Source organism: Oncorhynchus kisutch, linkage group LG5 (genome assembly GCF_002021735.2).
Source record: "Oncorhynchus kisutch isolate 150728-3 linkage group LG5, Okis_V2, whole genome shotgun sequence".
Classification (NCBI taxonomy): Eukaryota; Metazoa; Chordata; class Actinopteri; order Salmoniformes; family Salmonidae; genus Oncorhynchus; species Oncorhynchus kisutch.
The window spans coordinates 42081024-42103885 of record NC_034178.2 but is presented as its reverse complement, the minus strand read 5'-3'; the positions used below and the strand labels follow the sequence as shown (position 1 = coordinate 42103885).

At 41.1% G+C, this 22862-nt stretch overlaps 1 protein-coding gene across 2 annotated transcripts in view; it reads left to right on the top strand.

Annotated features, from left to right (window-relative positions):
• The first annotated feature begins 5247 nt into the window (after window positions 1-5247).
• The window catches only part of LOC109891537 (rho guanine nucleotide exchange factor 10-like protein), a 148098-nt gene continuing 130483 nt past the window's right edge, over window positions 5248-22862 (top strand). For both annotated transcript variants that reach the window (XR_004210026.1, XM_031825094.1), the window contains exons 1-4: window positions 5248-5464; window positions 16361-16672; window positions 17487-17514; window positions 22564-22739. Coding sequence is in view for 1 of the 2 variants with exons in the window: in XM_031825094.1 (XP_031680954.1) it covers window positions 16366-16672; window positions 17487-17514; window positions 22564-22739 (511 nt within the window). In the remaining variant the exon portion in view is untranslated. The remainder of the gene's footprint in view (window positions 5465-16360; window positions 16673-17486; window positions 17515-22563; window positions 22740-22862) is intronic.

Below are 22862 nucleotides of genomic sequence, written 5' to 3'. Positions count from 1 at the left end.
AATGGTGTCGAATGACTTGGAAAGGTCTATAAATAGGGCAGCACAATGTTATTTTTTGTTTTTGTAATTTAACACATCATCAAACACAAGCAGAGTGGCTGAAACAGTGCTATGTCCAGATCTAAAACCAGACTGAGAATGGAGTGAGAAGTTGAACAAGTTCTTAGCTGGGTGTTGGTCAGGGATTCTTGTACCCTGGCTAGGCAAGATAACTTGGAGATGGGGCGGTAATTATCTAAGTCAGAAGGATCTCTGCCTTTATGTAAGGGGAGTACATGTGCTGCTTTCCAAATCTTAGGGATAAAACCAGTAGCAATTGTCAAGTAAAATATACAGGTTAAAGGTTAAACAATGACTGGGGCAGAGAGCTGTAGTAAGAATGGGTCAAGTGACTCAGCCCCTGTGGATTTTTTTTACATCGATCTTTAGCAAGGCACTTAATATACTACATATTCTATCCATATACTGTCTATAAGGTCTATACATACCATCATATACATACTGTACATACTGTATATTTACAGAATATTCCAGACTCTGACATTGCACGTCCTAATATTTATATATTTCTTAATTCCATTCTTTAACTTTTTAGATTTGCATGTATTGTTTTGTATTGTTAGATATTACTACAGTGTTGGAGCTAGGGACATAACACATTTCACTACACCCGCAATAGCATCTGCTAACTATGTGTATGTGGCCAATAACATTTCATTTGTTTTAATACATCGTAGACATCAAATGGTTGAAATTAAAATAAAGTATGTGAGTCTGTTAGAGCATCATTTTCCACAATCTGTTCTGAGGTGACTAAAAGACTCCCTGTTTCAGAGACTATTCTTTCAAACAGGTGGCCAGCTGAAGCAAAATGGTTATTAAAAGCAGTACACATTTTCATTTTGTCTAAAATGGGACCAGAGGCTGTCAAACAAAGCCTGTTGGGGCAACGAGGGGGTGGAGTTGTGTTTCAAAGATTTGACCACTTTCCAGAAGTTAGCTGGATTACCACCGCTCTGATACACAATTCAAGAAATATGTTGATGTTGCTTTTCTAACCATCTGTTTCTCAAGTGTCTGAAGGACAATCAGACGTACAACCATTCAGTCTAGCCTTAGCACAAGCTACATTTCTTTCCTGTAATTTCTCAGTCAATTAATGCGTCAATCAAGGATTCGATTATCCTTAGCCTTTTGTACGACGCATGTTTATGTGCAACAGAGTTCAATTTAAATATATTTTAGCCCATCAGACACTGGCATCAACAAATGCAGATTAAGATCACCCACTATGAATCATTTGGATTTAGCATAGTTAGACAGCAGGTCAGACAATTTGCTGAGAGCACATAAGGAGGCAGAGGAAAGGCGATAAACTCCCAATAACATTAGTTTGGCATTATTACAAAGGCCCACATTTAAGACTAGGCATTCAAATTGCTTTGGGACAGAGATGGTAATACACACAGCAACATTCAAGTTGTTCTTTATGAATATGGAAACACCCCCACCCCTGCCAGCTCTGTCAAATCTATAAACATTATATCCATATAATATCCATTCAGAGACACATCAGTGTCTGGCACAGACATTTTTTTAAACCAAGTCTCAGTAATGATCTAATTGTCCGTGTTTGAGAAGACAGAATTACTATATGAACCATTTTCTAAATCAAACTTCTGACATTTACATGAATCAGCCCAAATCCACAACTGCGGGATGACATATCAGACAGAGTATCTAACACAAACATGCTAATGATCAGTAGATAACCCTTATATGAAATTGCCATGCGGTTGGCCTGAAATGGTATAAGATAAAAGATTTTAGAACTGTGCCATTTGGTCTATGGCTCGAATGAGGACGTGGATTAATAGAAGACTCCACAAGGGTTACCTGCTCCGGGCAAGGACTGATACCTCATCACTTTAGTAGTAGTCTTTCAATGTTAGCACTCAGCATCCAAGCTCCTCTCCTGTTCAGGTGCAGGCCATCCCTTTTTTAGGAACTGTGGTCACTCCCAAAACAGATTGAAATGTTAAATAAAATCCAACACTTTTTCAGAGCAGAGACCTGATTTCATCCAAGAGTCCAGTGCTTATAGCTGGGAGAAGTGATCAATTCCATGACAGTAACATAGTAGATGCAAACGCATTGAATATTTACCTTCATGCACTTTCAAAATGAATTTTATAACTTTGTCCCAGAAGCATTTAACTACAGGGCACTCCCACATCATATGAAGGAATGTGCCTACCTTATTTAGGGGACACAGTGAACAGTTGAGAGTTGGGGACAATTTCATTTTAAAACTTTCCCTTGTTAAATACAGTCTGTGAACAAACTTAAAATGCATAAATTAATGGTTCGGATTACGGGATGCCAAGGTCACATTTTTCCTAATTCTGTTCCAGTAAAAGGGTTGTTCAGATTCACTTAGATCTGTGGAACATACATTTTCAATGGCTAGTTTAGAATAGAAGCTTTCCAGAAGTTGTTTTTATATTATAGAGATCAGTCCTTTTGAGAGCCAAAATAATTTATTTATAAATCCCATCATTGGATGGTTGGGTAGATGTGTTTCCCAAGGGACTCCATAGGCCAGCATAGCTGACCTAATAGAAAAAAGGAGTTACCTGGTAAAGGCATTATTGTGAAATATTGTAGTATGGGCATGCCATTCTAATTCCCAGTTACATTGTTCTTATATTCTGTGCCAAATAGAAATTGTGTGAGCAATAACAGGACAAAAGCATAGTTTATATTGTTTCAGGAATATATAATTGAAGACAATCTCTTCCAGGAAAATAGGAGACACCATATTTCTCTCTGTACTTGGCCAGGGGGCAGAATAATCAAGTGAAACCAATTTAGGATGGGATGAAATGCTAGTGCCTGGAAATACAATTTCAAGTTTTGTATAGATAGTCCTCCTGTCTTTCCCTCGTTGCAAATGTGTTAATCTTATCCGGGCTTGCTTACCTTGCCATATATATAGACTAATGGTCAAACGTTTTAGAACACCTACTCATTCAAGGGTTTTTATTTCTTTCTACTATTTTCTACATTGTAGAATAATAGTGAAGGCATCAAAACTATGAAATAACATGGAATCATGTAGTAACCCAAAAAAGTGTGAAACAAATCAAAATATATTTTATATTTGAGATTCTTCAAATAGCCACCCATTACCTTGATGACATTTTTACACTCTTGGCATTCTGTCAACCAGCTTCATGAGGTAATCACCTGGAATGCATTTCAATTAACAGGTGTGCCTTCTTAAAAGTTTTGTGGAATTTCTTTCCTTCCTAAGGTGTGTGTGTGTGTGTGTGTGTGTGGGGGGGGGGGGGGGGTAGATAGCCCTATTTAGTAAAAGACCAAGTCTATATTAAGGCAAGAACAGCTCAAATAAGCAAAGACAAACGACAGTTCATCATTACTTTAAGACATGAAGGTCAGTCAATACGGAAAATGTCAAGTACTTTGTGTGCAGTTGCAAAAACTATCAAGCGCTATGATGAGACTGGCTCTAATGAGGACCACCACAGGAATGGAAGACCCAGAGTTACCTCTGCTGCAGTGGATAACTTAATGAGAGTTGCCAGCTTCAGAAATTGCAGGCCAAATAAATGCTTCACAGAGTTCAAGTAACAGACACAACTCAACATTAACTGTTCAGAGGAGACTGCGTGAATCAGGCCTTCGTGGTTGAATTGCTGCAAAGAAACCACTACTAAAGGACACCAATAATAAGAAGAGACTTGCTTGGTCCAAGAAACACGAGCAATGGACATTAGACCGGTGGAAATTTGACCTTTGGCACCCACACACAAATTGGTGATTTTTGGTTCCAACTGCAGTGTCTTTGTGAGACCCGGTGTGAGTGAACGGACGATCTTCACATGTAAATTTCCCACTGTAAAGTATGGAGGAGGAGGTGTTATTGTGTGGGGGTGCTTTTCTGGTGCCACTGTCTGTGATTTATTTAGAATTCAAGGCACAATTAACCAGCAAGGCTACCACAGCATTCTGCAGTGATAATCCATCCCATCTGGTTTGGGTTTAGTGGGACTATACTTTGTTTTTCAACAGGACAATGACCCAACACACCTCCAGGCTGTGTAATGGCTATTTTACCAAGAAGGAGGGTGATGAAGTGCTGCATTAGATGACCTGGCCTCCACAATCCCCCGATCTCAACCAAATTGAGATGGTTTGGGATGAGTTGGACTGCAGAGTGAAGGAAAAGCAGCCAACAAGTGCGCAGTATATGTGGGAACTCCTTCAAGACTGTTGGAAAAGCATTCAAAGTGTAGCTGGTTGAGAGAATGCCAAGAGTGTGCAAAGCTGTTGTCAAGGCAAAGGGTGGCTATTTGAAGAATATCAAATATAAAATATATTTTGATTTGTTTAACACTTTTTTGTTTACTACATGATTCCATGTGTTATTTCGTAGTTTTGATGTCTTCACTATTATTCTACAATGTAGAACATAGTAAAAATAAAGAAAAACCCTTGAATGAGTAGGTGTTCTAAAACTTTTGACCGGTAGTGTATATATATTTTGTCTCTGTAGATGGGAGTGATTTTAGAACTGTTTAGAGTTTGACTTTTGAACTGCAGGCTTTTTAATGGGGCTTGACCTCTGATCAAATCTCATCCTGATGTCTACCAGTGCTGACTGCCTGGCCGTACAGTAATTGTACTTAGGAGCAGAAATAGAGCCATTGACATAATAGGTCAGAGCTCAAGACATTTAGCCAATCACAGATTATTTTGCCCTGACTAGATTGTGACCAAAATGTTTTGAAATATATATGAAATGAAGATGTGTTTACTTACAAATACAGTACTTTATTCCTTGTATTCCCCAAGTCCTTGCCTTGGTGATGTAATCACTAAAACTATTCCCCCTTTCACCCTGAGTATCCACTCCTAATTCCTCTTGACCCGCCCATGACATAGGCATATCTGCTCTGATTGGGGCATGTGCAATACTCTAGCATTTCTATTGGCCGTCGCCAAGATTTGCGCTCTGTCTTTGGCCTGCTTTGTGCTGCTGTCTGTTAAGCTGCGGGGGGGGCAGGAGAGTTGAGGAGGGAGGGACTAAACAAGAGGGGAGGTAAAGACAGGGCAAAACATTTTGAAAAAGAGAGAGGGGAGGAACAGATGGGGGGGACTGAACCATAGAAGTGAGAGAGAGGGGGGAAGGGGGAGCCTCATTCAGAACAGCTAGTGTGCAGAGCAGAGCAGGGAAGAACTTATGTGGTGTGGGAAGTAAATAGTGCAGGATATTTCCAGTCTACTCCGCCTGAGGCTGGAGCCCTAGCAGCTTCAAAAGCAGACAGAGTGATAAGTATGAGGAACCTGTCAGTATAGAAGCAGGACGTTCATGGGAAGTAACATAAATAGTCCACAGGGAGTAACTGAAGCTTGTTAGTGGAACTACTGAGGACAGAAGGTGAGAATTTTTCTACTATAGTCTCTCTCCCTCTGATTACTCTTTTACTGTTTCTTAAATATATATATATATATATATTTCCAAGCAACAAAGACAGGAGCTTTGTCAGAGGGGCCATGGATGGAGTGGGGGTGGGTGGGTGAGTGTGTGTTGTTTTGCACTCTCAATCCCTGTGCCCGAATGATTTCAGCTTGGGGTAGAGCTGGGGAGGAGGAGAGGAGAGCACTGCCCAAAGCTGGGTAGCCTCTATTTAAATACACTCTTTCACAAAGAATTACACCAGCGCTAGTGTTCAGGGCTGTGTCAGGTGTTTCACTACCTGTCTTATCAGGGGTAAGAACATAAGACACAATGGTCCAGAGACAGACACCATCTTTTGGCCCTTTGGGAGGATGGTTCATTGATTCCAATCAGAACTGGGCCAGAGCTACTCCACTGCACTACAATACTGTTGGTACCCCCTGCATCACCCCAGGTTGAAACAGGAGTCCCTATCCAGCCCTAGTGTAGGGTCTGCTTCCTGGAGTACAATAGCCCCTCCCTGCATGAATTTCACGCTGCCTCATCTCAACAGAGGCGAAAGGAGAAGGGAGAAGGGTCCTCTGATCTGCGTTTTGGAAAGATGTACTGTGTTTCTCTTCTCTAGCCGGATGTCCCAGCAGTCAGACTGTTAGTTTCTTTTCGCCTTGTCTGACAATCAATTTCCATTAATAGTCTATGCATGTCTGACCTGTAGCTTAAACCATAAAGCTTCTCCTATGAATAGGAACCCATCCTCCTTCTCCTCTCATGCCACAGCCAATACACAGCTAAGGCCTTCCCACTCCTGGAAGCCCTAGGGAATGGGTAAGGAGTACAGTCGTAGGAGAGTAGTGTGTTGGTATAGTGAGGTACATAGGAGGATGTTTGGTATAGAGCTGTTTGGTATCGCTCTGTTTGCATCGTGTCAATTCCCTCATACTTGCTGTAACTGTGCTATAACTTGCATTCATACATTCATAACAAAGTGATATTCTTAAGACTGCATCAAAGAGACAGCCCAACCACCCTCTGTATTGTAATAGGTAACAATTCTGTATTCTGATACTGAAAAACAACCCAGGCTGGCCGAGATTTAACAATAGAGAAGTATCAACAAATGAACGTGCACACAAACGTCCCAAACTGGCCAATAAAAAGATTAGTCCAACGAGCCAATGACAGGACATCCAGGTCATTATGTGTATTATTAAAGGCCCAGTACGGTTTAAGCTACATGATGTCCTTCTGTTTTATATATATTTCCATACTATGAGGTTGGAATAATACTGTGAAATTGTGAAAATTATGATAATGCTCTTTTAGTGTTACAGCTGTTTGAAAAGACTGCCTGAAATTTCAGCCTGTTTTCTTGGAATAGAATTTTGGCCGGCCTGGTGACATCAGCAGGAGGTAAAGTGGTTAATAGACCAATAAGAAAGAGAGTTTTAAACCTCTCTGCCAATTACAGCACATTTTCAGATTTTCCCTCCCCACTCAGATGACTCCCAGACAGTCCTAGCAAAATTCTTGCTTGAGAAATTTTTGCTAAACTTGCTAAAAATATATTTTTGTTTCTTTTTGATCATTTGAATAGAAAAATTGTTACCCATAAATTATTTGACAGGAGATAAAAACGGATACACTTCAGGACTTACCATAGCTTAAGCCATACACCTACATCAGAATATTTATATAACAATTACATTGTTGTTACTGAGGTGACTTACCTGCAGTATTTGGACTGAGGTATGTCAGTACAGTCCGTGGTCACAGCAGAGATAGAGAGGCGAGGATACAGTAACACCAACGGCATCCTTGAGTAGTGTGATTACCATCACAAACAGTGGTCACAGCAACAGCTTCTGCAGGGGAGGGCAACTGAAGGCCAATGTGACTCTTGTATGAATAATGTAAACCAGCATGGCTGAACAGTACAGACCACGACAGTGCATATGAAAGCAGCCCATCAGGAAGGTTTCACTGTGCTGACCATACAGTCTACGATGCTGTATATTCTCAATATTCAGTAATCAGTACAGTGTACTGTAGCTTACAATAGATCTTACAATAGGAGAAAAACAAACTGGGTTATGGTGTATGATTAATTCTACTCTGAGCTAAATCTGACAGTCAGATACTCTAACAAGTCCCTATGCTAAATGTTTGGCAGGAGTTGGTTGGAGAATCATGGAGGAGGCATACAATCCATTAGTATGTGTTACAAACACTCCCACTCATGGAGCTCTGCTTTTGACAGCTAAAAGGATGACAGTCAATCTGGTCAGAAGTGGTTAGCTTGTGTCTAAATGGGTTGTCTTACAACCCTATCTTTTGATAAGATGATTTCCTTTGGGAAATTGATATTCAGTGGAAGCAGGAAGGGAGCTGCCTCGGACTGTCACTTCTCCCAACTGTTTGTTGTCCATGGATCTTGTTGAAGAAGACGCCCATGAGAGAGAGGAAGTTTAGAAACCAGTCAAACCACCCTGCATAAAACCCAAGGAAGACCCTAGATAAAAGAAGGCTGTTTAAGCTGTCTTCTGTAAGAATTCCATTGCTGTTTATTCCGTCTCTACTCTGCACCAGCTGCTGCTCTGTTCTATTGTCCATTGATGTACCCTGACTCCCTCTCCCTGTCTGGCCAATGACTTGCCGGGCCTGGGCATTATGCATGCAGCCAGCAATGGACTCAACATGGCAACAGGTGTTGTTCATGTGGCATGTTAATAACGTTAGTGTGTGAGTAGAGTCTGAGGGAGTGTGTGGATGTTGGGGGGGGGGGGGGGGTGACTGGGATGACTGGGATGGATGAAATGGGGTTACTTGTAAACAAAATTCTGTGTTTTTGTGGGTGAAATGCCACATTCAGTTCAGCCGATCTCTCCCAACTCATGTTCGAATTCCAACAAAGCTCTATGGATCCATACTTCTATAGATATATGCATGTGGTGTATTTGATTATGTGTATCCAAGATCTCCTTGACATCACGACACCTTCCCCAAACATTACCACACCATATCGGTGCTGCTGAACTCTTTATTTGGGTTAGGGTGTGTTTGTTTCATCTCAATTATACAAGCTATCCAATTTTCCTCAAGAATGGCTTTAGGACAGAACCAGTTCAATCTCCTTTGTTTCTTCTTGTCCTAGTCTCGTTTGACAGGCTGTTTAAAGGCCTTTGCACACAAAGTTTCGTTTTTAAATGTAAGTCGTACAAAGTATTTCAACACAAGGAGGAGATTTCCCGAGCTTGAGGAGCCTAGTGAGGAACACAACAGCAACAAACTACTCTGAGTGTACAAAACATTAGGAGCACCTGCTCTTTCCATGACATAGACTGACCAGGTGAAAGATATGATCCCTTAGTGATGTCTCCTGTTAAATCCACTTCAATCAGTGTAGATGAAGGGGTTAAGGATAAGGAAGACAGGTTAAGGAAGGATTTTTAAACCTTGAGACACGGAGACATGGATTGTGTATGTGTGCCATTCAGGGGGTGAATGGGCAAGACAAAATATTTAAGTGCCTTTGAATAGGGTATGGTACAGGGTTTCACAAACTCGGTGCTGGGGCCAGTGCTGTTTTTGCCATAGCACTATACTAGAGGTCGACCGATTATGATTTTTCAACGCCGATACCGATTATTGGAGGACCAAAAAAAGTCGATAGCGATTAATCGGCCGATTAGTTTTATTTATTTGTAATAATGACAATTACAACAATACTGAATGAACACTTATTTTAACTTAATATAATACATAAATAAAATAAATTTAGCCTCAAATAAAAAATGAAATGTTGAATAATGTTCAATTTGGTTTAAATAATGCAAGTGTTGGAGAAGAAAGTAAAAGTGCAATATGTGCCATGTAAAAAAGCTAACATTTAAGTTCCTTGCTCAGAACATGAGACCATATGAAAGCTGGTGGTTCCTTTTAACATGAGTTTTAGGTTGTAGTTATTATTTCTCTCTATACCATTTGTATTTCATATACCTTTGACTATTGGATGTTCTTATTGGCACTTTAGTATTGCCAGTGTAACAGTATAGCTTCTGTCCCTCTCCTCGCCCCTACCTGGGCTCGAACCAGGAACACATCGACAACAGCCACCCTCGAAGCATCGTTACCCATCGCTTCACAAAAGCCGCGGCCCTTGCAGAGCAAGGGGAACAACTACTCCAAGTCTCAGAGTGAGTGACATCACCGATTCAAACGCTATTAGTGCGCACCCCGCTAACTAGCTAGCCATTTCACATCGGTTACACCAGCCTAATCTCGGGAGTTGATAGGCTCGAAGTTATAAACAGCTCAATGCTTGAAGCATTGCGAAGAGCTGCTGGCAAACGCACGAAAGTGCTGTTTGAATGAATGCTTACGAGCCTGCTGCTGCCTACCACCGCTCAGTCAGACTGCTCTATCAAATATCAAATCATAGACTTAATTATAACATAATAACACACAGAAATACGAGCCTTTGGTCATTAATATGGTCAAATCCGGAAACTATAGTTTCGAAAACAAAACGTTTATTCTTTCAGTGAAATACGGTATCGTTCGGTATTTTATCTAATGGGTGGCATCAATAAGTCAAAATATTCCTGTTACATTGCACAACCTTCAATGCTATGTCATAATTACGTAAAATTCTGGCAAATTAGTTCGCAACGAGCCAGGCGTCCCAAACTGTTGCATATAACCTGACTCTGCGTGCAATGAACGCAAGAGAAGTGACACAATTTCACCTGGTTAATATTGCCTGCTAACCTGGATTTCTTTTAGCTAAATATGCAGGTTTAAAAATATATACTTCTGTGTATTGATTTTAAGAAAGGCATTGATGTTTATGGTTAGGTACAGTCGTGCAACGATTGTGCTTTTTTCGCTAATGCGCTTTTGTTAAATAATCCCCCGTTTGGCGAAGTTGGCTTTCTTTGTTAGGAGGAAATAAAAAATCTTCACACAGGTTGCAACGAGCCAGGCAGCCCAAACTGCTGCATATACTCTGACTCTGTTGCAAGAAAAGTGACACAATTTACCTAGTTAAAATACATTTATGTTAGCAGGCAATATTAACTAAATATGCAGGTTTAAAAATATATACTTGTGTATTGATTTTAAGAAAGGCATTGATGTTTATGGTTAGGTACATGTTGGAGCAACGACAGTCCTTTTTCGCAAATGCGCACCGCATCTATTATATGCTACGCAGGACACGCTAGATAAACTAGTAATATCATCAGCCATGTGTAGTTAACTAGTGATTATGATTGATTGTTTTTTTTTATAAGATAAGTTTAATGCTAGCTAGCAACAAGGTAAAAATCTGTCGTTCTGCCCATGAACAAGGCAGTTAACCCACCGTTCCTAGGACATCATTGAAAATAAGAATGTGTTCTTAACTGACTTGCCTAGTTAAATAAAGGTGTTAACATTTTACATTTTTTAAATCAGCCAAATCGGTGTCCAAAAATACCGATTACCGATTGTTATGAAAACTTGAAATTAGCCCTAATTAATCGTCCATTCTGATTAATCGGTCGACCTCTACACTATACAGCTGATTCAAATAATCAAAGCTTGATAATGAGTTGGTTATTGGAATCATTTAGCCAACTTCACATAACTGTGGGAAGCATTGGCTTGAACATGGGCCAGCATCCCTGTGGAACGCTTTCAACACTTTGTAGAGTCCATGCCCCGATGAATTGAGGCTGTTCTGAGGGGGATAGGGTACCACTTAATTTTAGAAAGGTGTTCCTAATGTTTTGTACACTCAGTGTATGTTCTGCTGGCATTGGCAAGTACGTTTTCTATGCAAAAAGTGGCATGAGCTCATTAGTTGTCATTGTGCACATTTTTTGTAACATAATAGCTGTAAGACATGGCAATACCAAAGGAGAACTTATTATGAAAGATTATTTTACCAGTCCTGCTTTCCTTGCTTTGGAAAAACCTGGTGATTTTTCCATAATACATGGTGGTAGACAGCTAAAGTATTGAACCCCAAGAGGACAGTGGTTATCATTGATTTTATCCCACAGATACACCATTATACTGAGCAGAGCCAGGCTCTGACACATCACATACAGCACAGCATGTCCGTGACCCTCTGACCTGTGATCTAACTCCCAGCTAGCCCAGAAGTTCAGTTATCAACACAGAAACAATGCTTTCTGAATGTGAACAGAGGTTTCTCCTACTACAAAAGGCTCATTGTTTATTAGAGCAGTAAGTGGGCCGGCTGGAGAAACCTGGTTTGTGGTACAGTGAACGGGGTATGAACGGAGTATGAACGGAGTCCATGGTGGGCTGGGGCCACACATGACTAGAATTGCACCGACCGTGTGGATATGCTTAGTATTACCCCTAAAGGATAGAGTCTGTGAGTCTCAAAACTGGCCTACTTTGCCACTTGTCATGTGTAATATATTTCAAATTAAGATCAGAAAAAGTATCCCTGTGTAATTCCAAGCCATCATTATGCCAACAACATTATAGTACCTCACTCCCCTAAAACTGACCTGATTTCCTCAGAATTGTCAGGAGACTGCTTGCGTTGATGAGGCTTGTAAAACTGTAATTGACATTCTTGAGTCAGACTTTGTATTCAGGGGAAGATTTGGACTGAAAAGGAATTGTGCAATGATCTCCAAGTAGGCCAGCGCCAAACTCCTTTCCCGCGTAGGCACAGATGATCGTGTCCACCCCTCTCTACTCTTTGCTGTCATTCGCCAGAGGGCTGTGCAAACAGTCCTATCAGGGCCAGGAAAGTTCCTGCAGAGGAAACAGTTAGCAATAATCAAAATGTAAAGCACAAGCTGTACTATGAGACTTCACCAGAAGTCCAGGACTCAGGAGTGGTGCTCTGCTACAGATATAAAGATCAGGATGTTGTTGAGGTAAACAAAGATGAACTGATTCAACATATCCCTAAGAGTGTCATTGACCAATGCTTGGAAGACTGCCGGTGAGCTCGATAATTCAAATGGCATGACTAAATACTCAGTGGCCACTAGGGGTGTTAATGGCAGTTTTCCATTCATCTTCCTCCCTGATTCTCACCAGATTGTAAGCGTTGCCGAGGTCCAGTTTAGTGAAGAATTGGGCCCCCTGGGCCAGCTCCAAGACAGCGGATATCAGGGGTAGGGGGTAACGGTTCTTAATCGGGATCCTGTTCAGCCCTCGGTAGTCAATGCAGGGACACAGACTTCCATCCTTCTTTCCCACGAAGAAGAAACTTGTACCAGCTGGGGATGTTGAGTAGTGTATGAAACCAACTCCTGGATGTAATTGTCCATGACTGCAGCTTCAGGGATCGAAAGAGAGTAAAGACAGCCCCGGGGAGGGGTGGAGCCTGGTAGGAGTTCTATGCTGCAGTCGTAAGGATGATAAGGAGGGAGGGTGAAGGCCTCCCGGAGGTTGAAGTATTCGGGAGGGAGAGCGGAGAAGTCTTGATCTTCAATGGATGCAGGGGGACGTGGCGAGGCTCCAGGTGGGGGTCTTTGACATTTAGTTTGGCAGTTCTTTCCCCAGTCTAGTAGGGGTCCCGTGGACCAGGAGAGTAGTGGGTTATGTAGTGGTAGCCAGGGGTACCCTAGGATAAGGGGGTTCTCGGGAGCCGTGATCAAAAGAAAACTACGTCTCTGAGTGATTCACCCCAACCTGCAGTAGAATGGGCTTGGTCTGATATTCCACCTGGCTGGAGCCAATGGGCTTGAAACTCCACCAAAGGCTTGAAACTGCAGAGGGATAGGACATTTCACGCAGGGGATTTGTAATTCTCTGACGAAGTCTTGATCAATGAAATTATCTGCGGCCCGAGAGTCCACGAAGGCTTGAATCTGGTGCTGACGGTTGTCCCAGTGGAGGGTTGCGGGTAGTGACAGACTAGGTAGCCGGGGGGTAATTGCACAGCTTGTTAGGTTCTCCCCTTGTCCTGGCGAGCCCTGGCGAGCCCTGGCATTTCCACAGTAGTGGCAGCAGCTTTCGCGCATGGGCCTGTAATTATTCGCCTACCTCCTCATGCCTTTTGCACAATGTATATAGACTCTCTTTTTTTTTCTTTTTTTTCTACTGTGTTATTGACTTGTTAATTGTTTACTCCATGTGTAACTCTGTGTTGTTGTCTGTTCACACTGCTATGCTTTATCTTGGCCAGGTCGCAGTTGCAAATGAGAACTTGTTCTCAACTAGCCTACCTGGTTAAATAAAGGTGAAATTACAAATATTGGAGGATATATAGGAATTCTGGTGTTTCCTGTAGGATAACTCTTTTTCAGAGTGTGCATACCAATATGTGTACATTTAGAGGGTAGCTGATTTCTGTATTACAGTTCTAGCAAGTATTTATACCACTGACATCCTTTTATGTACTAAAATGACTGCAACTGCTCTTATATGTCAGGTAATTTTTGTTTTTGAATTTTTGTACAATCTTAGCTGAGTACATGGGGTGCTATATTTTGGGAAATTATCTGTGTATCTGGTCAAAATTGATAACTTGTAATTATATCTCCAGAGATTCAAATAAAAGTCATATTTATCAAATTATATACTATAATAGGCATAATTACTATATGCGGAATTAGATATTTTTGATTTTTGAGTCCAAATTGAAACAAAAACACTAAACCAGTATTTACTGTATATATATTTTTTTTTAAAGTAATGAAACATTTAAATAATTGAATAAACCACCTTTGGGCTATGATCAAAAGCATGCCTCTGGGGTCAAAATGACCCCAGTCAGTATTAACGTTAAGACACTTTATGTTGATGTTTCCTTTATTTTAGCAGTTACCTGTGGTTTTGCATGTGAATCTGGGAATAGACTGTTTTCCCCAAAAATATTTTGCAGTTGTCTAAATGTTATTTTCTATTACAATTAATTTAAATGTAAACAGCATGAGCCTAATGTTGCACACCATTGTTTTCTCTGGAATCAAAAACAATTTGTGTAGTAGGAAGAAGCGGAGCCCATTCTAACATGACTCCATTTTTCAGTTTCATCCTGATAGTTCCCAGCACCCATACACAAACTGCAGATTATAGAGTCTTCTTTGACTGTGTAAAGTTGAAACAACTATATCAGTCAATAAAAAAAGATCACAAAGTAAATAGGCCTTACCAAAATGCTTGATCAACTATTTGAAAATAAGGTTCAACTTTACATGTCCTGAAACCTTTGTCTTTTCATGGCAGGGAAATTCCACGATAACGTAATTGCGCTGACACTCACTTTTCTCTTAAAATGTAGTGCCAAAAAAAACCATTGATTTCATAGTTTAACAAACCATACAACTCTATACAGATGGACTACTTTTAACATTTTACACTGAACATTTTCCAAAAACACATAAAAAGTTTGGTAACAGAGTTTCTGTTTTTATATGTCCACATTTTTCAAAAACTATGTCATATATCGCCTCCGAATTAAGATTCAGCTATGTCTGCAGAAAGAATGGGGTGTCATTTATCACATGACACATTGACTGTTTTTGAACTACAGTAAGTGAAGTGGATATACACCCGGTAACGGAATTGCGGCAATGGAATATCATCATGGGTCCCTGATTTGTAAAACACACAAATGCATAACTATGGATATACATGCCATGGTGATGTATCGTGAACAGGTACACAAATGTATAAATATGCACTGTGCTGTCCAGACTTGTGAATTCAACTGTGGTTTGTAACTACTATGATTTCCCATTGTTGCCAATTCAATTGCAGAAATTCCATTACCGATTTTTCTGAAATACCATTACCAATTAGGACCACCCACTTGGGAGCCAGGCCCACCCACTGGGGAGCTGGCTCAGCTAATCAGAATACATTTTTCACCACCAAAGGGCTTTATTATCTCAGCTTCATCAGCTTACTGATGGCTGGTCTCAGACGATACTGCAGGTGAAGAAGCCGGATGTGGAGGTCCTGGGGCTGGCGTTGCTACACGTGGTCTGCAGTTGTGAGGCCGGTTGGACCTACTGCCAAGTTCTCTAAAATTACGTTGGAGGTGGCTTATGGTAGAGAAATTAACCTTCAATTCTCTGGCAAAAGCTCTGGTGGACATTCCTGCAGTCAACATGCCTATTTCACGCTCCCTCAAAACTTCAGACATCTGTAGCATTGTGTTGTGTGACAAAACTGCAAATTTTAGAGTGGCCTTTTATTGTCCCCAGAACAAGGTGCACCTGTGCAATGGTCATGCTGTTTAATTAGCTTCTTGATATGCCATACTTGTCAGGTGGATGGATTATCTTTGCAAAGGAGAAATACTCACTTAAAGTGATGTAAACACATTTGAGCACAAAATCTGAGCGAAATAACCTTTTTGTTCGTATGGAACATTTCTGGGATCTTTTATTTCAGCTCATGAAACATGGGACCAACACTTTACATGTTGCATTTAATTTGATTGATATTAGTTGGCAGGGTTCTTTACTTCAATATTATTGTGTTTTGATGTATTTATACTACATTTTATGACTTTTTCTGGTGGATGTTTTCTGAGGCTCCTTTTTCATCAGTCTTTGCTTATTCCTAATTTTTATGATGGAAAATATGCCTTAATGTCTAAACAATCTAAACTTGGCACTCAATTTGACATGCTCCTATGAACTTCACATGTTGGTGCTCATGGGTCCTTTTAGATGGAAGTGACTAGTAATTACAGAGGTTGGTTAGTACACTTTATTAGTACTTACAACTATTATACCCTTTGTTGTTTGTGCATTTACACATTTGACATTGTATATAAAAAAACTCAAATCAGTTTCTAAATTGTAGCTAATTTTGTGAAGGAATATTATTTATGTTTTTTCTTCTTCAACATTTTCACTCTTCCTTTGTCTCTGTTCTCTGTTCTAGAGCTTATGTCCTCTGTGATGCCTCAGCCACAACAGAGGGAGGAAGGGGAGGAGGAAGATGAAGAGCAAGGGGAGAAGTTTGGGTTTGTCGACAGTGCTGATGAAGAGAAAGAGCCAGCGGATTGTAAAGACCCTGTCTCACACTCTGTAAAAGCCAGTCAAAAATCAAACCAGTCATTTAAGGAGGCTACAAACCCACCACAGGACAACACACTAACACCCACTGCACACTCACAACAGCACCTCAATGCAATGCCCCCTGCTGGTCAGGAGGAGGCTCCCTCCCAGGGACAATACTCCACAGCCTCTCCAGGTAAAGTGTTCTTTCTATTACATCACATTGTGAGTGACTCTTCTCCAATGGTCTCATAAGGTGCTGTCAGTTCATGAAGTGATTTCATAATAGCTTCTGACAAACAGGCATAAAGAGAGCCAGGTTAAACCTTGTTGTAATTGGATAAAGAGCAGTGTTTGTTTGTTATCAGTATAATATTGACTACCTGACTCAGTCATGCTGCCAAAAAAGCTCTGTTAATTACACTCCCAGCTAAAGCGGAAGATTTTAATCTACGGAAACTTCTGCTGGACAAAATGAAGTGACTAGTGCTTAATTAAACGGCTTCTCACAAAGCCTACATGTAGTACAGTAATCCTCTAAGTGGGTTGTGGAGCGTTCCTCTGCCCCGCTGGGGAATTCTGGGGTTGATGATGCTCTACAGTGAAAGCCTGTTACATAACTAGCGGCTGGTGGAGGAGTCGGTATCAGGCTGGGACTCAGCCCTGCAGGCAAATGAGAGGGTTTACATTGTCTCTATATAAATTAGATAATAGTTTGGGCAGGGATATCTTTCATAAAAGCTGCTGTACACACAGTGCCTATATACAGCTAATATTAAGATTCTGATGGGCTTTTCATCAGCAATTGTCTTTGAGACACAGGAATGACCTTCCTATTCATAAAACAAGGTACATTTAGATAAAACATTTGGAATTCATCTAAGTAGGTTTCAATATGAGCAAAACTAACTATTCTTCCCATATGGTACACGTTGCACAAGTTACAGTAAAAAGTGACATGACGTTAGCATTTCTTTAACATTATTTTCTTGGCTCTAATGTCCCCACAGATGTTCCAGTTAGCGACCCACGCAGGCGGTAAGAGACTCCCTGCTTTTTATATGCTATCACAGTATGTGGGAATCGGTATTACATCCTTAGAGACCGTGTGGTTTCATTAGGTTATCAATATAGTTGCATAACACAAAATCAGATACAACTCTATTTTCATAGAGAAAGTGTCTGTCAAAGTTGAAAGGTTGGACTTCAAAGAAGGAATTCAAAGGAGACAGCCCATCTGTGACTGAATCAGTAGCCTAAACAAGTAGTCTATAGTCTGCAGGTTATAGCAGTTGTAACGATGTGCGCTGAGAGTCGGGAAACCAGATCAGGGAGTGAGTGTTTTAATAAAATAAACAGAACATAATGCAAAACAAGAACCTTGAACAAAGCACAGACATGAAACAGAAACAATAACGCCTGGGGAAGGAACCAAAGGGAGTGACATATATAGGGAAGGTAATCAGGGAAGTGATGGAGTCCAGGTGAGTCTGACAACGCTCAGGTGCACGTAAAGATGGTGACAGGTTGTGCGCCATAACGAGCAGCCTGGTGACCTAGAGGCTGGAGAGGGAGCACATGTCACAGCAGTTTGCAGTATAAAAGTTATATATGAGTTAGGGGCTTCATTAGAATGTACAATAGAAACATGTTATCCACCAGTGTACTGTATCACCCTCTTCATTTGTGATCCCCTACCTTGACGGGGTCCACTGGTCCTGGTTAGGTAACAGCATGATGGTGTGCTAGGAAGTGTGTTGGGAAACCTGTGCTGATAGGAGAGCCAGGGCTGGCCATTCCTGTGTGCTTTCCTGTGATAAGAAAGCAGGGGGTATCTGAGTGACTGTGATAAAGTATGTCTGTGTCTGTGTTTGAATAGGGTTGGATTGTGAGAGAAGGAACTGTTAAGTCTCTACAGTTTCTCTTCGGGAGGATTTCTGCTGAGTACACTGTTCCACTGTGTGTCAACATTCTCCCTTTCCTAGTGGAGATGTCAATAGATTTTCCCGCCATCAAGGTGTAAGATGTGTGTCAGAGCATTTGCACTGTGTGTCTGTTTCAGCTATGATTCAGATATGGATTCAAATGGAATCAAATAAAAATGTATTCATCACACTCGTCGAAAACAACAGGTGTAAATGTTACAGTGAAATGCTTACTTACAAGCCCTTAACCAACTATGCAGTTTAAAAAAATACCCCATAAAAGAATAAGAAATAAAAATAACAAATAATTAAAGAGCAGCAGTAAACTAAAGCTTCCGAGTTAGAGTCTCGCTCCTTGAATGCGGCAGCTCTACCCTTTAGCTCAGTGCGGATGTTTCCTGTAATCCATAGTTTCTGGTTGGGGTATACACATACGGTCACTGTGGGGGACAACGTCATCGATGCACTTATTGATGAAGCCAGTGACTGATGTGGGGTACTCCTCAATGCCATCGGAAGAATCCCAGAACATATTCCAGTATGTGCTAGCAAAACAGTCCTGTAGCTTAGCATCTGCTTATTCTGACCGAGTCACTGGTACTTCCTGCTTTCATTTTAGCTTGTAAGCAGAAATCAGGAGGATAGAATTGTGGTCAGATTTGCCAAATGGAGGGCAAGCTTTTTACGCGTGTGTAAAGTGGGTCTAGAGTTTTTTTCTGTCTGGTTGCACATTTAACACATTTGGTAAAACTAGCATCACAAAGAATACTTTGTGATAGAAACATTGTTGCAGAACATGCATAAAATGTCTACCTGTCTACTTAGCCTCAACCCAGGAAAGCAGTGGTATTGTGTGTGTGTCTAGGTATGTGTGATTCTAGGGCCTTTAACAGATACCTTTCATTAAGTGAGACCCTTAAGATCAAAAGTCCAAGACAAAGGTCACCATGACAACTTGACACCTGACATTTATATGGCTCTGCCTTATGTTCATTTGAGCTCTAAGCTTAAAGGTAAACACATTTAACACCCCACCGAAGCAACTCCACTTTACAACACTCCTTTTTCTTTAACAGAGTTCCCCTCTTCCTCTACTGAGTGGTAGATCTGCAAGCTGTTAAAGTAAACAATGTCACAGTAGACATACTGTATGCAGACCTGTGTACAGGTTTATGACTGATCGGCGCACACAGCAGATGGAAGATGCAGTTGATATAATAGGTGGTGTGTGTTTAGGATAGACTCGATAGAGGGAGGGAATTGATAACAATGAAGCTACAGTACCAGTCAAAGTTTGTACACACCTACTCATTCAAGGGTTTTCTTTATTTGTACTATTTTCTACATTGTGGAATAATAGTGAAGACACTCTGAAATAACACATGTGGAATCATGTAGTAAAAAAAAAGTGTTAAACAAATTTGAGATTCTTCAAAGTACCCAGCCTTTGCCTTGATGACAGCTTTGCACACTATTGGCATTCTCTCAACCAGCTTCATGAGGTAGTCACCTGGAATGCATTTCAAATAACAGGTATGCCTTGTTAAAAGTTAATTTGTTAAATTTCTTTCCTTCTTAATGCGATTGAGTCAATCATTTGTGTTGTGACAAGGTAGGGTTGGTATACCAATTATTTGGTAAAAGACCAAGTCCTTATTATGGCAAGAACATCTCAAATAAGCAAAGAGAAACAACAGTCCATCATTACTTTAAGACATGAAGGTCAGTCAATGCGGAAAATGTAAAGAACTTTGAATGTTTCTTCAAGTGCAGTCGCAAAAACCATCAAGCGCTATGATGAAACTGGCTCTCATGAGGACCGCCACAGGAAAGGAAGATCCAGACTTACCTCTGCTGCAGAGGATGAGTTCATTAGAGTTACCAGCCTCAGAAATTGCAGGCCAAATAAATGCTTCACAGAGTTCAAGTAAGAGACACATCTCAACATCAACTGTTCAGAGGAGACTGTGTGAATCAGGCCTTCATGGTCGGATTGCTGCAAAGAAACCACTACTAAAGGACACCAAAAAAAGAAGAGACTTGTTTCGGCCAAATAACATGAACAGTGGACATTAGACTAGTGGAAATCTGTCCTTTGGTCTGATGAGTCCAAATTTCGATTTTTTTAAATATTTTTGGTTCCAACTGCATAGGTGAACAGATTATCTCCACATGTTTAGTTCCCACCAGGAGGTGTTATGGTGTGTGGGTGCTTTGTTGGTGACAATGTCAGTTATTTATTTCAAATTCAAGGCGCAATTAACCAGCATGGCTTCCACAGCATTCTGCAGCATTACGCCATCCCATGGCTTAGTGGGACTATAATTTGTTTTTCAACAGGACAATGACCCAACACACATCCAGAGTGTGTAAAGGCAAAGAGGAAGAGTGATGGAGTGCTGCATCAGATGACCTTGCCTCGAAAATCACCCGACCTCAACCCAATTGAGATGGTTTGGGATGAGTTGGACCACAGAGTGAAGGAAAAGCAGCCAATAAGTGCTCAGCATATGTGGGAACTCCTTCAAGACTGTTGGAAAAGCATTCCAGGTGAAGCTGGTTGAGAGAATGCCAAGAGTGTGCAAAGCTGTCATCAAGGCAAAGGGTGGATACTTTGAAGAATCTAAAATCTAAAATATATTTACATTTTTTAAACACTTTTTTTGGTTACTTCATGATTCCATTTGTGTTATTTCGTAGTTTTGATGTCTTCACTATTATTCTACAAGGTAGGAAATAGTAAAAATAAAGAAAAAACATTGAATAGGTGTGTCCAAACTTTTGACTGGTACTGTATATCTAGCCCATCATCAGCATGGTCAGCACTGTTCCCCAGAGAGACTGGAGGAAAGCCATTATAAAGAACGCTCCCTGGGTTGACAGTACTGTAGCTGGAGGGAGTTGAAACAGATCTCAGACAGTAAAGGCTTTGCATTCAGGCTGCTCAGTGCTCATGCTGTGCTTTGCCTCAGGCTATTCTATTTGCATTGAAAAACGTTCCCTGCCCTGCTCCTCTGTTCTCTCCTACAGGCCTATGACTCACAGGGACTTATATAGACAAGTGAAGGGTGTAGGCCTACAAAGATGAACCATAAAATATATACTCCTCCAACATTGAAATAATATTATTGTTCTCACAAAATGTCTTGTTAAATCCCCCTTTGAAACCATAGTTATGGGAAATGCATGTGAGCTGCTTTCTAACTGATTCTGTCTGGTGTCTTTGCGGAGCCAATGAAAGTGAAGATTTGCAACTTTTATTTGAGAACATTACTAGGGAGGAGATTTTAAGTTTGAACATTACTCAAACAAGCATTAGCTAACACCTTTATCGTTGTCTTGCCAACTGGCCAACAGGCTGCTCGCAAGCTATTTGGCTGCAAAATATTTCCTTCTCAACTTATATGCGTAGTTATGTAACTACTGCGGTCTGTCAGGCATATCTGGAACAGGGGAGAGGTACAATATCTTGCTGACTGATTGATTTACTGGCTGTTAGCATAGCCGACAGGGATGGTGGGAGGGATGCATCTAATGAGATTGGTTTCTCCTTCATCCCAGACCTAGCTGTATAATGTGGGAGGACTGCTGTAAATCTGACTGGTAGCTTGAAAACATAAGCAAGTCGTAGTTCTTTACAGAATACCGACAAGATCAGTATTATTAGGAGTTGTGTCAAAGGCAAAATTACAGGCCAGTTTTTATTTAAAGCTAATCATTATTGTGGTCAGTCTTTAGATATGACAGGTGATCAAGGGGTTTAGTTTAGGGGCAACTTTCATAGCTCACAGTTAATATAACAAACTGGAGGTAAGGTCACATTATCATATTCATGGTCTCAAATGAGTTCACCTGGACCAGAGCACTCTCAAGCACTCTCCACCCCTCACAACAGCGATCAGCAGAATCATCACACCACAGTGAATAGGACTGACCAACCTAGCAGAATTGAGCTGCACGAGGAACATATGTGCTGTGCCAGGTTTAATGGGAGTGTTAGAATGCTGGGACGGCAGTGCTTGGCCCCCAGCTACTCCACCTCTCCTCCTCCTTCTCTTCCACCTCCTCCTCATCCACACTGCACTAAATTTGTAATGAGCCACACAGCACCCAGCCTAGAGTGGTCATAACTGCTTTCACTACTCTGTCTGGTATGTTCCAGGGTCTCTGGCCCCGTTGAGCTGGTTGAGCCCAGTGACGGAGCACCCTCCGTGGGAGAGCAGGCCCAGGGAGGTTCTGGTCCTGGAGAGGCGTTACCTGTGGAGAAGCAGACTGACTGGGAGGACCATAGTGTGGAGATACCCAAGGAGAGCTCAAGTCTGAGGGAACACTCTGAAGGTACACAACAGCATAGTACAGAGATACATGAAACATGATATAGACAGACATGAGCAAGCTCACATCAATTACAGTATAGCCTTCATAACCTTCACCACAAGGCTTGTTGTTGGTAGCATAGCA